The 15,043-nt window shown below is 43.4% G+C and overlaps 1 protein-coding gene across 2 annotated transcripts; it reads right to left on the minus strand.

The window, feature by feature from the left end:
• Positions 1-1,328: 1,328 nt before the first annotated feature.
• Positions 1,329-14,121, minus strand: MLANA (melan-A). Of its 2 annotated transcripts, none has more exons than XM_086415227.1 (4): positions 13,948-14,121; positions 9,164-9,260; positions 2,995-3,108; positions 1,329-1,670 (listed from the first exon to the last, which is right to left on the minus strand). In XM_086415227.1, the coding sequence occupies exons 1-4, from the start codon at positions 14,052-14,054 to the stop codon at positions 1,602-1,604; spliced, it is 387 nt and encodes a 128-aa protein (XP_086271353.1). In that variant the 5' UTR covers positions 14,055-14,121; the 3' UTR covers positions 1,329-1,601. The 2 variants fall into 2 exon arrangements, with proteins under 2 accessions (XP_086271353.1, XP_086271354.1); XM_086415228.1 differs by lacking the exon at positions 13,948-14,121 and adding an exon at positions 12,601-12,804.
• Between the last annotated feature and the right edge of the window lie 922 nt (positions 14,122-15,043).

The following is a 15,043-nucleotide window of genomic DNA, read 5'->3' on the forward strand; positions in this document are numbered from 1 at the left end:
ATAGCAGGGGTGGAAGTAAGTCTCAGACCCCTACCCCTACCCTCAGTGACACACAATGATAAATAAGCAGTTGTGGTTGGGCACAGGGATACAAGTTCTTCTGTAGAAGTGGAGGACTGAGGCTCAAGACAGATGAGGATAGGAGCTAGCCAAATCCTAATTAAGTTTTCTTTCTCAGAATATATTTGTTTGAAAAGGGGAGAGAGGGTTTAAATAGTTAGACTGGACAGAATCGGGAAAGATGGGATGTCTTTTAGCACTTTGAGGAATGATGTGTTTTTTTCAATGTGTGTACTAAATATCTTTACTCAGTGTCCCCCCACCCCATGCAAGCTTGTCTTCAGTGAAAATGATGCAGTTTTGCCACACTGGCATTTCCACTGACACAAGAGGATGGTAGGTGGTTTACTGACTCAGCATTAGATACATAGTCACAGAATGAGAAAGTCATCTCTTTCTCTTACAAGCCTTCTAATTATGTCAGAAGATTTTCTCTGATTCTTGCTAATCTTCCTATTTAATAATGAGGGCAGGTCTCAAGTTGATGGCCTGCTGTGATCATCAGTATCTTTCTAGGTTCCAATGAAAGTAATTTGCTTTCATTATCTTCTTTTTTATCTTTATTCCCTACTTAGAAAAAGTGATACTGGTTTTCCATTTAGAGTGGTGATATAAGTTAAGCCAAAAAACTTTAAATGAGGTTGATCAGAAGAAAAACATTAGATAATAATATGTAGATGTCACATAAATTGCAATGTTGCTATACAAATAAAGACACCATTCCAGAATTTCTGATCCTTTATGATTTCTTCTGTATGTTCTTTTGAGAGGAATTTGGGAGCCCAAAGGAGCTAAATTGCCTTTGGGACATTGAAACCAAGGTGTCAGCCAAACTAGAGTAGCTTTTATTTGTTTAAGTCCTTACACCACCTTTTGATTTAATAGGAAATCCTTGTCATTAATTATCATAGCATTGAGCATTGAAGTGAAATGTAATTAGAACTGCATGAACTGTATTACTGAAAATACAGTATCTCTGCAGTGTGTTGTTATTGCACCATGGAACTGTAGAACACAAAGAGACATGACTGATTCCTGATCAGATGGATCTGACTGTAATTTGTTCGGTCATTCAGCTCTTGATCTTAAACCTGTAAAGGTATCATTTTGAGTACTCCATAACACAGACTAACCTGCAACTGTTCTGTTAGAGTTCATGTTGGTCAAGAGGCTGCTTCTTCAAAAATCAGAATAGTAGTTAGTTTTTAGCCACATTTTAACTTAAAAAGAAATCCATTGGTCCCAGAACAGCACTTGAATGCTCTCCCTCAGAAAATAACATTGTAGATTTATTATTACTGGCACAGATAGTATCAATCCATTACAATGTTTAGTGACAAAGTTTTTCCCATTTTAATGTTTCTTATCATTTCCTCAATCAGTTGCCCTACAAAGAATTTGACACTTAGCTTATTATTATTAGTAGAGCTCATATACATTGTTTCTACAGCATTCTGAAGCATAACATTGCATATCCACATCAATTTTAAGCAAAAGCATGAGGGAAATCATTTCAGCACCTCTCAAGGCCTCGCTGGCTCTCATGGAGAATAAGGTGGTGGTGACTGTTCTGCAGACAGTTTCTCATAAGCGGGTGGAGCATTGGGAATCTGTGAGGATGAGAAAGGAGAGCATGGGCTTAACAACAACACACATGGTTCTCGAAGAGGGATTAAGTCAAAGTAGTTAGCATCATGTTTATACTTTTGCTCTGGATTGAAACTTGTTCGCTTAACTGTCCATATCTAATTTCCACCCAGTGAGGTAATTAATGTTAAATTACGCAAGTGTGTATGTTGAAGCATTTGGGCAGTGGTGGGGGGAGGAAAAAGGCTAAGTGGCTTCCCCAAAATCTCCTTGGATTATCTTTATCAGTAGAAGCCCCAAGCCCTAACTTACAAATTTTTCAGTCCTGTTACAGACACTGATCACACAATATCTTTACCACAAGCATAAATCCTGATAGCTGTGTCTAAAGGCTGTTGCTTCTATCAACAGAGCACAAATGTATCAGGCCCTCATTTAATTCCAACAACCTTAGGAATATTTCCATTGCTTTTATGTTACAGGTCAGGCAACTGGGGCACAAGGAGGTTAAATCACTTGATGAATGTCTTACAACTGGCCAGTCATGGAGCTAAGAGTCAAATATAGGAATTTGGCTCTGGAGCCAGTGCTCTCAAAAGCTATAATTACTGCATCTATACCAGGACTGTCCAGTAGAAATAGAGTGTACCACATATGTGGTTTTAAAATTCCTAGTAGCTGCATGTTTAAAAATTAAGAGAAACAAGTAAAATTAATTTCACTAATATATTTTATTTAACCCCACTTTCATGTTGAAGTGAGATATTATCACTTCAACCTGTAGTCAGTATAAAACTCATTAGTGGATTTTTATGTTATTTTCTTTGTACTAAGTTGTTGAAATCTAGTACGTATTCCAGGATGTCTTAATTCAAAGTACTGCGTTTCAGGTTTTCAATAACCGCATGTGACTAGTAGCTACAGTGCAACTGTTGGACAGTGCAACTCTAAACAATTAATAATAGGTACTTTTTCCCTCTGTTAGTTATGTCTATGTTCAGGACCAAAGCAATTATACTAAAAAGCATGAGACAAAAGGACATTGTATCCAGAACCAAGTTCTTCCTTTGGGCCTTACATGTAGATGTTTCTTTATTGACCCAGGAAACTCTGGATATGAGAGGACACAATTTAAGAAAACCTCTGTGAATTCCCTTGTTCTTAATCTTACTATTTACTTTTTATTATGGTAAAATATACCATATAAAATTTAACATTTTAACCATTTTTTAGTCAGTAGCATTAAATATATTCACATTGCCCTTGTTTTTTAAATGGCAATATTTTATTCATTAGAGTTAAAAGTAGGCATATACAGAAACACCAGGATGCAAGATCTCAACCTACCACAGGTTCACAATTGTTCTCTTGAAAAGGCAATTTGCTGTCCTGTTGACCAAGCCCCTCATGTGAACATCTTCCTGTTAGGGTACTTTGAGTACCAGCATGAATGTTTTTGTCCTGAAATGTGAATTCATGAAGGTCAATGGGTGAGAAAAAAATAATTGAGTCCATTAAAGAAAAAGAGAAGGAAGCTGACGTTTTAAGAATGAGTTTTAATCTTGGCCCTGCCACTTATCTTCAGTGTATCCTCAGGTAGGCACTTAATCGCTCTGAATTCCAGTGTTTTAATCAGTAATATGAAGATAATGTCACCTACCTCTCAGAACTAGGCTTCCCCAGTGGCTCAGTGGTAAAGAACCCACCTGCCAATGCAGGAGATGTGGAGTCGAGAAGATCCCTTGGAGGAGGAAATGACAACCCACTCCAGTATTCTTCCCTGGAAAAATCCCATGGACAGAGGAGCCTGGCAGGCTACAGTCTATGGGGTCACAAAGAATAGGACATGACTGAGCACAACAAAACACCTAATACAGTGCCTGACATCTATTAGTTAGTCAATGAATATTTTTGAAAGGAAGGAGAAGAAGAGTGAAATATAAAACTGGATCTCAGAGAATGATTACAAGAGCAGTAGATCAGAGCTAGGGAGGCAGGAGGTGGTTTCACAGTGAGGAGAAACATAGGAACAGCTTGATAGCAGGGACACTATTTCTGCCTTCCCCATAATGACACGGAGAAGGCAATGGCAACCCACTCCAGTACTCTTGCCTGGAGAGTCCCATGGACAGAGGAGCCTCGTAGGCTGCAGTCCATGGGGTCGTGGGGAGTCAGACACAACTGAGCAACTTCACTTTCACTTTTCACTTTCATGCATTGGAGAAGGCAATGGCAACCCACTCCAGTACTCTACCCTGGAGAATCCCAGGGATGGCAGAGCCTCTCCACAGTAGTCATTCTCAAACTTTAGAATGCAGCAGTGTCACTTGGGGGACTTGTTAAACACAGATTGCTGGGCTCACACCCAGAATTTCTGACATAGTAGGTATAGGGTAAAGCCCTATAAATTTGCATTTCTGGCAAGTTCCCAAGTAATACTGATACTGCTGGTCCCGGGCTCTCTAGGCAATGCACTTCCTTATTGCCTGTGCCTGGCATGATCCTGCTACGATATGACCCTTAGAGGAAGGAGGAGGTCAGGTGGGGGCCATAGAAAAGGAGGGAGTATGTGTCCCTTCTAAAGGGACAAACCACTGCATAGCTGCCAAGTTTTGCCAGATCTTTTGATTTTTTTCAAAAAATAAACAAGAAATTAAGATTTTTATATAAAATGTTACTTTCAAATGTTTGCACCTAATTCCGTTTTTTTAAGTTACAGACCCAAACATTATCTGTGAACCAAATCCACCAGTAGGACATGAGCAGCTCTCTGGGGTCCTGGCTGAGGAGAACTGGAACAGGAAGGCCATGCCTGTTCAGTGCCTCCTCCACAGTCTTGTCTGTAGACTGTGGTTGATTATTGGCGTTACTGGGTTGAAAGAGAATGGCATCCATATGGGTCTCCCAGGAAGGAGAAGTGTTTGGATCATCAGTTGGATGAGACCAGACATGGTTGGGGCTGGTACCTATAGAGTCTGCCGGCTGTAAAGAAGTTTTCCTAAACTCTACTCTGAAATCATTATTGACACTACCTTTTGGAAGTATATAAGCACAGAGACCCCAATCTTGACGAGAGGATCCAAGGAGGTTCTGCTCCCCTCCACAGCTACCAGTGATATACCTCCAGTAAGGTGCTTAATGGGCTTCCTACGTAGCTCAGCTGGTAAAGAATCCGCCTGCTATGCAGGAGACCCTGGATCGATCCCTGGGTTGGAAAGTTCCCATGGGGAAGGGATAGGCTACCCACTCCAGTATTCTTGGGCTTCCCTGGTGGCTCAGAGAGTAAAGAATCTGCCTGCAATGCAGGAGACCTGGGTTCCATTCCAGGTTGGGAAGATCCCCTGGAGGAGGGCATGGCAACCCATCCCAGTATTCTTGCCTGGAGAATCCCCATGGACAGAGGAGCCTGGCGGGCTACAGTCTTTGAGGCTGCAAAGACTCAGACATGATTGAGCAACTAAACACAGCATAGTACAGCACAAGGTGTGTTAATGTTAATGCATTCTCTCCCTTTACCTCGATTATTGGTTTTATTCCTTATTTTTTTAATTCTCACCTACCATAGATTAGGAGCTTGATTCACTTCCCCAGTTCACTGCCAATTCTGTGTATTTGCATCAAACTTCAGTGTGTGTGTTCAAACAGGGTCCTGGGTCCCACCACCAGAGATGGTCCCAGACTCTACATTTTAGCAAGAACCCTAGGTTATTTGAGTGCAGGGGCCCCTGAGTGTACACTGAGAAACATGACACTGAAAGATGTGAGTGGAAACTGAGCTGTCAGGAGAGCTTTTGAATTTTTCCCCAAGAATAAGAAGTGTTATGTCCTAAACTTAGAAGTGAAAGAATAAAATTCATATATATGAAAGCCAACTTCCAATGCCTTATAAATCATTTTTCTGCAGAAACGCATTTCTGCAAAAAGCAGTCTTTCCTTTCAAAAGATGTTTTTCAGGTCTAAGAGGAATTGTTGGGCAAGGAAGAAATTTTAGGAGGCCTTACTTCCAACCAACCTTTCTACCATTCTGTGGTCAATGAAAGTGGAAAAATAAACATATTTCAAAGCTTAATAAAGGTTGCTTAAAAGTGGTACCTGAAGCTTGCATTAATCGTCATTTATCTTCTTCTGTTATATAATGAAAACAGAATCACCAAAGAGAGACAGGGAGGTAATTATGTAATTAAATACAGTACTTAATGCACTACTTTACATAATTTTACCTACATTTCTTAGACTGCTGGTCCCCAACCTGGCTTTTCAGGAGATACGAAAGCTCAAAACAAGATTTTAATATTAATTTTAAAAATAAATGACTCCATTTTAAAACATTAGAAGGAATCAGAGAATTTAAACACAGTTTTTAAATCTCATAAAAATTCCAGAAACTCTGCAAGAGGACTGGAGGATGGCAGGTTGAACAGCCAGGCAAATGTTCAGTGTCGGAGGCCATGGCTCAGACTATCATTCTTCCATTGAACGCATTTAAGATAAGAGAGTGTTGAAGCAGAATAAGGGGGGAAAGGTTGCTTTTTTGTCTGGGTAGCATCAAGCTAGAAATTATGGACAGTCTTCCTTGCAGTCTAAGGGGCTCTCAAGAGTCTTCTCCAGCACCACAGTTCAAAACCATCAATTCTTCGGTGCTCAGCTTTCTTCACAGTCCAACTCTCACATCCATACATGACCACTGGAAAAACCATAGCCTTGACTAGATGGACCTTTGTTGGCAAAGTAATGTCTCTGCTTTTTAACATGCTGTCTAGGTTGGTCATAACTTTCCTTCCAAGGAGTAAGTGTCTTTTGATTTCATGGCTGCAGTCACCATCTGCAGTGATTTTGGAGCCCCCCAAAATAAAGTCTGACACTGTTTCCACTGTTTCCCCATCTATTTGCCATGAAGTGATGGGACCAGATGCCATGATCTTAGTTTTCTGAATGTTGAGCTTTAAGCCAACTTTTTCACTCTCCAGTCCATCCTAAAGGAGATCAGTCCTGGGTGTTCATTGGAAGGACTGATGGTGAGGCTGAAACTCCAATACTTTGGCCGCCTCATGAGAAGAATTGACTCACTGTAAAGACCCTGATGCTGGGAGGGATTGGGAGCAGGGGGAGACGGGGACGACAGAGTATGAGATGGCTGGATGGCATCACCGACTTGATGGACATGAGTTTGAGTGAACTCCGGGAGTTGGTGATGGGCAGGGAGGCCTGGCCTGCTGTGATTCATGGGGTTGCAAAGAGTCGGACGTGACTAAGCAACTGAACTGAAGGAATGGATACCAACATACTGAGTTTGTAGAGCTTTTATTCCTTGAACGACTAATCATTTTTTTTTAATATGTAAACATAGAATTAATTTTTTTAATTATAGAAGAAAGCATATATTACATAAAAAGTGATATGCATCATGTATGTCATCTGTGTCCAGGTGTATAATAGAGCAAATGAGGCTCAGAGAAATGAAAATCTAAGGCCACCAGTAAGTCAACAGCAGAGCGAGACCAAATCCTTATGCCATACAATTGGCTGACTGCCATGTGCCAGGCATTGTGCTAGGCTCTGGAAGTAAAAGGGGAATAAAAATACTCTCTGCATCAGCTCCAAATGGGATGAAGAGAAGGTGTGGAAGAAGCAAAAAGTAACAAATTACAAGGCAATGTCATAACCCTGTTCTAGAGGTACACATGAAGTGTATCAGTTCAGTTCAGTCGCTCAGTCGTGTCCGACTCTTTGCGACCCCATGAATTGCAGCACGCCAGGCCTCCCTGTCCATCACCAACTCCCAGAGTTCATTCAGACTCACATCCATCAAGTCAGTGATGCCATCCAGCCATCTCATCCTCTGTTGTCCCCTTCTCCTCCTGCCTCCAATCCCTCCCAGCATCAGGGTCTTTTCCAATGAGTCAACTCTTCACGGAGGTGGCCAAAGTACTGGAGTTTCAGCTTTAGCATCATTCCTTCCAAAGAAATCCCAGGGCTGATCTCCTTCAGAGTGGACTGGTTGGATCTCTTTGCAGTCCAAGGGACTCTCAAGAGTCTTCTCCAACATCACAGTTCAAAAGCATCAATTCTTCGGCACTCAGCTTTCTTCACGGTCCAACTCTCACATCCATACATGACTACTGGAAAAACCATAGCCTTGACTAGACGGACCTTTGTTGGTAAAGTAATGTCTCTGCTTTTGAATATGCTATCTAGGTTGGTCATAACTTTCCTTCCAAGGAGTAAGCGTATAGCAGAGAGCAAAGAGTTCTTTCCCTAACCTCTCAACCCAAGGCTTTGCTATGGTTGGAGTCTTATTCAGACTCAAGAACTTCTCCTTCCCATAAATGCCACCACACTGGAGGGCTGCTGCTTGGTGACTGTGTCTCCCCACGTTCACCCTTTCATGATTTATATCTGGGACACTATGGCAAGATGGCCATTAGGGAAAGGGTCATATGGGATTTCCCAAGCTTTCCAGCAAGGAGAAGAATTTGAAGCTACCATTTTCACTTTCTCCTTCTCCTTCTCAGGAACTGCCAGGCTCTAGACTTCCACCCAGACCAGCCCTCCTCTCCATCACAGAACCACTTTCTCTGAAGTGTTGCTAAATGAGGAAGGGGACTTTCCAACATCTTTTGTAAAGATAAAATTTTTCCCATTATATATCAACCTCAGAAGCTTTCAGATCTGTAATAAAGAGAGAGGAGAAAGAAAAATTGCAACTCTCCTTCTATCCTGTTGCTCACTGTGGAGAATGCCTTTGGATGCTTAAGTTCCAAACTGCTACCTGTCTTTGAAGCAAGGTTTCTGAAACCTGTAGTCTTCACAGGTTAGTGACTTTGTTGATGTTGCTTGTTTCTGAAGGATCCTGCTACCCCAAGACTGGACATTGTCATTTGTTAACTTCCTGCTCATATGGGTAAAGGAGCAAAAATCCTAATAAAACCACATCGAGCATCAGAGGAGGGAGGAGCCTGTTAAAAACCTGGCGGTGCTTTGTGCTGCTGAGGGGTGGACAGTTTCCTCACTGCACTGATGGCTACATGGGTCCTGGCTATGCTGGACTGCTTGCTAATAGAGTTAGAAGAACTTGGAATTCCCAGGAAACCTGGAAAGAAAGGGGTGAAGAGGTAGGATAAGAAGAATGGGCCACTAAGGGGAGTAACAGAGCCAGTGGGAATCCCCAGAAGGATTGGTAAGACCTGGAGTGTCTCATGTATTTCTGTTCAACTGTGCAAGAGGACCACGAAGCCTTCCTCCTTGCCCCCCAAACCATCAGCTACATAGGCAGGCCCTCGAGTTTGCTGTGAGTGGAATCAGAAAGATGGACCAAGTTCCTGGTTGGGATTCATGCCTGGGCAGAGGCAAAGGAAGAGTTATAAGACGTAAAGTGTAGAGAAAGATGCATCAGAACCATGAATCAGTGCTGGAGGTGATCGTGAGACTGTCACTACACTCCCCAGAATTTCAGAGAAAGAAGGAGAAGAGAGGTCCTGGAACTGGAGAGACTCAGCAGTGGGAACACTTTACTGACCTTCAAGCTTCGGTATCCACTTCGTCGTCTGCAGTACCAGCAGCTGAGAAGTAGTAGAATTCCCAGAATCACTATCAGGATGCCAATCCCTGCAGCCCTGGCCCGAGAGACAGACAAGTCCACCTTGGTATGGAAACCTTGCTCCAGATTATGATGAAACCTGCATCAGTCTTCTCTCTTCACAGGGGCTTTGTGATCAGAGCAGTATCTCCCAGTCCCCAAGGAGTATTCCACCCCACCCCACACCAGGCACCCGTGGGCGTCCAGCATGCATATACAGAGACAGAACCATCTCTAGGAGCCTCTCAGGTGTGTGTCCACGCAGCAGTGCTAAGTGCCATGGGCCCTAGCACCCAGGCTCCAAGTGCAACAGGTGCAGTGGCAGCTGACCCTTCTGTGGACTGAGTTATCCTTCCATCAGGGCTAGTTTAAAACATTTTCCCCAACTGTCAGTCCACAAAAAAGAAACAGAAATTAACTTTGACTTAATGTCTGCTGTAAGCTGGGTACCATGATAACCATTCTGTATTCATTAGATTATTTAATTCTCACAACAACCCTGCCAAGCACTATGGCGAGCACCCTGCTATTGGCTCTGTCACAACAATCCTCAGGGGTAGGTATGACATTCATTTCACATCTGACATCCCCAAGACTTCAGGCTGGTAATATGCCCAAGGTTGCACAACCAGAGAGAGACAGAACCAGCATTCATAGCGACTGGCCTGAGGTACCCAGCCAGTGCCCTTTTGACCGCATCACCCCTTCCTGAAATGGAGCTGTTACAAGGGCATTCAGTGGGTTCTCGTGACTGAAGGCAGATGATTCCATTCCCAGCATGCCTGTGCTCTCATTCTACCTCCTAGGTCTGTGGTCACCCCCTCGGGCATCTCGACACACACAGAGCTCTGTTTGAACTCCTCACACCACAGTCACATTGCGCTCACACACAGGAAGTGAGAGCCAAAAATGCTGGGGTGTGCCAGACACACCATAAGAACCCATTGCCCAGCAGGGCAGGGCTCCTCAGATGTCACCCAAATACCTCCTGCAAGGGAGTTGCCTGAGATGCGTGTTAAAGTACAGATCCGGGGCCCCTGACCTCAAGACCTACTGAGTCAGCCTCTTGGGCAGCAGTGCCCAGGAAGCTGCATTTTCACGAGCTCCATAGGTGGCTTGTGCCACCTCAACTGAGAACTTCTCAACTGTGGTTTCACAGAGGTAGAGTCTGTTGAGTCATCATGTAAATCCTGAAAAGTATACTACCTAATACCACGTGCAGTTGCACCCCTCAAGAGTATTTTTTTGCTGTTGGGACTTTTTTCCAGAAGATCTCACCACCACATCCCATTTGACCATGCGGGGATATTAGAGAATCCCACTAGGGTCTTCTGAAGAAATACTCCAGCCTGAATTCCTCTTCAGTGCCTTTGACAGGTTCTCCATCTCTCTTGCCCCTGCTACTTCACTCCGGTAAAGCAATTCAACAGTTCTCTCCCAAGACAGCAGGTTTGCAGGAGGTTCTGAGCAGATCACTTAAGAGACGGTCCAAACGATGCGGGGAGCGAGCTCCGCCCCTGGCAAAGGTCGTGAGGAAGGAGGCTCGGCATACGCAAAGGCGGGATCAAGCCTCAGGAGTCTCCCTGGAAATTCTCGAGCATCTACCCCCAAAACCAGAGTCTGCCTACTTTCTGCTTTGTGCTTTCACCTACACCTCTGACTTTACGGGGGGCTGTCCCCCACTACCTCTCTCTGAAAAAAGAGTTAGCTTACAGCTCCAGTTAATAATTCCTGGGTGTGACAGTGTTTCAACCTACAAACTCCTTTGGAAGTCCTCTAGCCTGCCTGAATAGGTTTTTCCGGCCACATGTGATTGCTCAGAGCCTCCCAACTGTGAGGGGCATGAGATGTTCTACACTGTCTAAATACAGATTCCTTTGAGCAGTTAAAAGGTTGATTAGAAATTGTATTGGTGAAGGGATTTTCACTTGTCGGGCCAATGTTTGCTGCTAAGTTTCCATATCCCTTACCTGCTGTGTCCCTGGCAGTGTATTGATTAATATAATTGGTGTAAGTAGTAGCTTTAATGTTTGTAACCTGGGGCCCTTGAGTTAATTCTTTTTCTTGTTATAGCCCACCACACCTTTGCTCTGTAGGAATGCAACTTTATCTAATGCTTTTTGGAGGCTGGCGCCTGACTTTAGAATAATCACCTTTAGAGAAAAATAAGTTTCTTAAAATGTTAACAGGCCTCCGGGCCAGAAGATGATGCAAATCACCTAAACTTTTGCATATGATAAGTTTGCAGGAAGAAAGCGTGGCTTACTGCATGACTCTACCCCTTCCCCCATTATCCTCTATGCACAACTTAAGGTATAAAAACTACTTTGGAAAATAAAGTGCGGGCCTTGTTCACCGAAACTTGGTCTCCCCATGTCGTTCTTTCTCTTACCTTCTGGCTGAATTATTCAGCCTCTTTTCTCCACTGAATTTCCTCACTGAGCTATCCTTATTTCAGCCTCTTTTCTCCACTGAATTTCCTCACTGAGCTATCCTTATTCTATTACTCCTTATATCCTTAATTAAAGTTTAAATAAGCAGTTGTTTCCTGATCCTCGCCAACGCCGTCCCCGCTTCGAATTCCCTGGATCCACCGGGGCTGGACCCCGGCAATTCCTCATTTGTCCTATTGGAGTCTCCACTCAGAGAGGGGCCCCTCCACCACCACCACCCCTTGCTCACTCTCATCCTTGCAGAGTATGTCCTGTGGCTTATGTCCCCATCACAGCACTTATACCTGATGAAATTACTCCCATGCCTAACTGTCCCAGTAGGTTGTAAGATTTTTTTCAAAGGAGAGAATAGCATCTTGAGCTGGTGTATATTGCTTAGCACTTAGAAATGTTTAATCATGCAAATACTTATTTTAAAATAATTCATAATACAAAACACCTTTCTTTAGGGTAAAGCATTGATGCAAAGGTTATGACCACCCTCTTCACCTTGGACTCAGTCAACAGGTGGAGGGATGCACCTGCCCTTCAACCTCACTGTCCTTTGGCAACTTGCCTCTGTTCTATCTGCAAACCACCTCTGGGAGCCCAAGTGGAGTAGATAGGCAAGGCTTGAGGACAGAGGCATCATGCTCTCGGACAGAGGTTTTTCAGCCTGGGAACCCACAGCGAAGGCCTCATAGCCAAGAATGCAAACAAAAATGGCAAGATCCGGGTTTTTGCCTTCCCTCCCTCTTTGCCTCTTTGGTCTCAGAGAAACCTGAGACCTTTTGTAGGACCTCAGGGTCTCCTTCCCTCATTGCCAGGTTTATTTCTGGAGAAATAAACACTAGAGAGATTTACGGACAGACGTGCTGGTGGAAGCCAGAGGCTGTGTCAGCAAACGGCAAACTGTAACCCCGCTGGGTCTGGATTTGAACTTACTCTTCAGCCGTGACATAAGAGTGGCTGTGCCCTTTCCTGGGGGAACCATAGAAGAAGTGAGCCTCTTCTCTTGGCATCTTGTAGGGTCAGGCCACGGGACACCTAGCAGCAGGGGCACAGAGGTGTCATTTCATGCATCCAGAGTATTCTTACCATCTCAAAAACACCCACAAAGACATTCTCGCTAGGTGACCAAAATTGACATCCAAACCCTCTGTTTTCTGTCTCTGCAAGGACTCGTACTTGTTTCTTTCCCAGATATCAAGTGGGAATTGCTCAGGTTTTTAACCCCTTTCTACCAACTGAAATTTAAGTTCAAAGAAGAAACTATAAACAAAAGGAAAAAACTTTCAAACTGAGTTGTGATTTGAGAGTTAATATGACTCTATACCATAAACTTGTAGAGAAACAAACAAGCATTTTAATTCATTGCTTACTTTCCCTGGCTCAAGACAGATTAATAAGAGGAGTTATTTCTCTCCAGAGGTATTATTTTATATCAATCCTTGGACAAATAAAAGGCTCCGATGATATAATGGGCATGTGCCTTAGCACAGCATCCTTCAAGCCCATTTTCCAACAAAGGAAACTGTCCCCCAAATATGAAATTTTAAACTATGATACAAACAAATAAAAAGCTCGTGAACTTCAGTGGTCATTATTAGAGTGTGCTTATTAAAAACCAACAATGATTTCTCTTCTCTCCTTGCTATTGTGTGTTTTTCATCCCTTTTACTGTTCTCGTGAATTGCATAAGTCTGATCCCCATGGAGTTATATTAATGAGCCCGTTTAAAACAGCTGAAGAGAAGTGGGAAAGGGGAGTGTAGAGTTCACCCCATGAACTCTTTCCTTGGGGAATTTCATGTGCCATTTGCACTTCCCAGTTGTAAAGAAGAAGTCACACTTGACCTTACTGATCATCTCAGGTGAATAATGTGGGGATGAACTCTGTTCAAAATGACAGACACACAACGAATTCTGCATTCAGTTGTTTTCTGTAAATCTATACCTCCAGTTTCAAGCCTTGGCAAACAGTGGCAGGACAGCAAATGTACTTCATCCTACCTGAGCCAAGAAAAGTGGTTCTTCAGAAGACTAGACACAGCTGTTCACGAGCCAGTTACAGCCTACGAATAACTGCTTTTCCTGGTTCTCTGCTTTGCTTCCGGGCAGTCTAGAGGTAGGACCTAGGAGGAGACTTTGTGAACCCTCAAAAGTCGGAGAATTGTGAATATTGAGGAGAATTCTGCCGACATCCAGGTATCAGGGAGGCTGGAGGAGTCCACTGGAATCTCCCAAACCCTGTTCTGTTCTGAAAGAGTGGGTGAAAAGGCATTGCTCTTACCTGCCTGCCTGGGACCAACTCCGTCTGCTGGCTGCCGTTTGTGTGAAGATTGCTTCTCTGGCTCTTAACCTTTTTAATTTTCTTTCCCCCCTGGTCTCGAGTCCCATGTTAATCACGAGTTTGGATTTCTGATGGGGTCGTTTGTGATTGCTTAATTAGCGTGAAAGAAACCAACTTCATTCCTCTCCTCAAAAAGTCATGGCTCACTGTGACCTCTTTTTTCCCTTAATCCCAGGTTTCATCTTAGGGGAGTCATTAGTTTTAATGCTGATCCCTCATCTGTAGGATTGCCAGATAAAATATAGGCTTTCCAGTTACATTTGAATTTCAGACAAGCAATGAATAGATTTTAGTATAACTGTGTCCCATGACATTTTTAGTGCAAAAAATTATTTGCCATTTACTTGAAATTCAGTCGTAACGGGGCACCCTCTACCCACCCTCATCTTCACCTCAAAGTGTGGGTGAGCCTTTGGTCTCAGGCGTGAGGGTCATCTAGGAGCATGACCTCCTGATCAAGAAGAGGAATTAGAGGATCCCTGAAACTTCCTGAGCTAAGCTCCCAGTTTTTTTGTGACACCCTCAGAGATGACTGTCCCCTGGGAAGAATGGGTTTCTTGCATTGGCAAGGAGCAGAGAAAACTTCCTCTTTGAAGGTGGATATGACCTACCTAGAATTTAATTGAAACCAGGGCTAATTCAACCTACATAGCCTGCTCTGAGAGTCAAATGTGTGCAGCCGAGAACTATTTCAGTGGGACAGAATTATCATTGCTCACAAGCTGTCTGTAACCATTGTAAACAAGCAAAAACTAAACAAAACACCCACCAGAATTAAGGAATGTGAAAGTTCTCATCAGCCAAGGACTTAGATTAAATGACCACTAAGGTTCCCCTTTACGGCTTCCCTGGTAGTTCAGACGGTAAAGAATTTGCCTGCAATGCAGGGGACCTGGGTTCCATCTCTGGGTTGGGAAGATCTCTTGGAGAATGGAATGGCAACCCACTCTAGTATTCTTGCCTGGAGAATTTCCATGGACAGAAGAGCCTGATGGGCTGCAGTCCATGGGGTTGCAAAGAGTTGGACATGACTGAT

This window comes from Bos grunniens, chromosome 8, assembly GCF_055505025.1.
Source record: "Bos grunniens cultivar Pamir isolate PY7600 chromosome 8, Bosgru_T2T1.0, whole genome shotgun sequence".
Taxonomy (NCBI): Eukaryota; Metazoa; Chordata; class Mammalia; order Artiodactyla; family Bovidae; genus Bos; species Bos grunniens.

Coding starts and splice junctions, on each gene's coding strand:
- MLANA (XM_086415227.1), bottom strand. CDS start 14,054: ATGGGACTCGAGACCAGGGGGGAAAGAAAATTAAAAAGGTTAAGAGCC. Junction 9,261..13,947: donor AGTTGGTCCCAGGCAGGCAG/GTAAGAGCAATG, acceptor CTCTCGGGCCAG/GGCTGCAGGGATTGGCATCC. Junction 1,671..2,994: donor AGAACAATTGTGAACCTGTG/GTAGGTTGAGAT, acceptor TCATCCTCACAG/ATTCCCAATGCTCCACCCGC.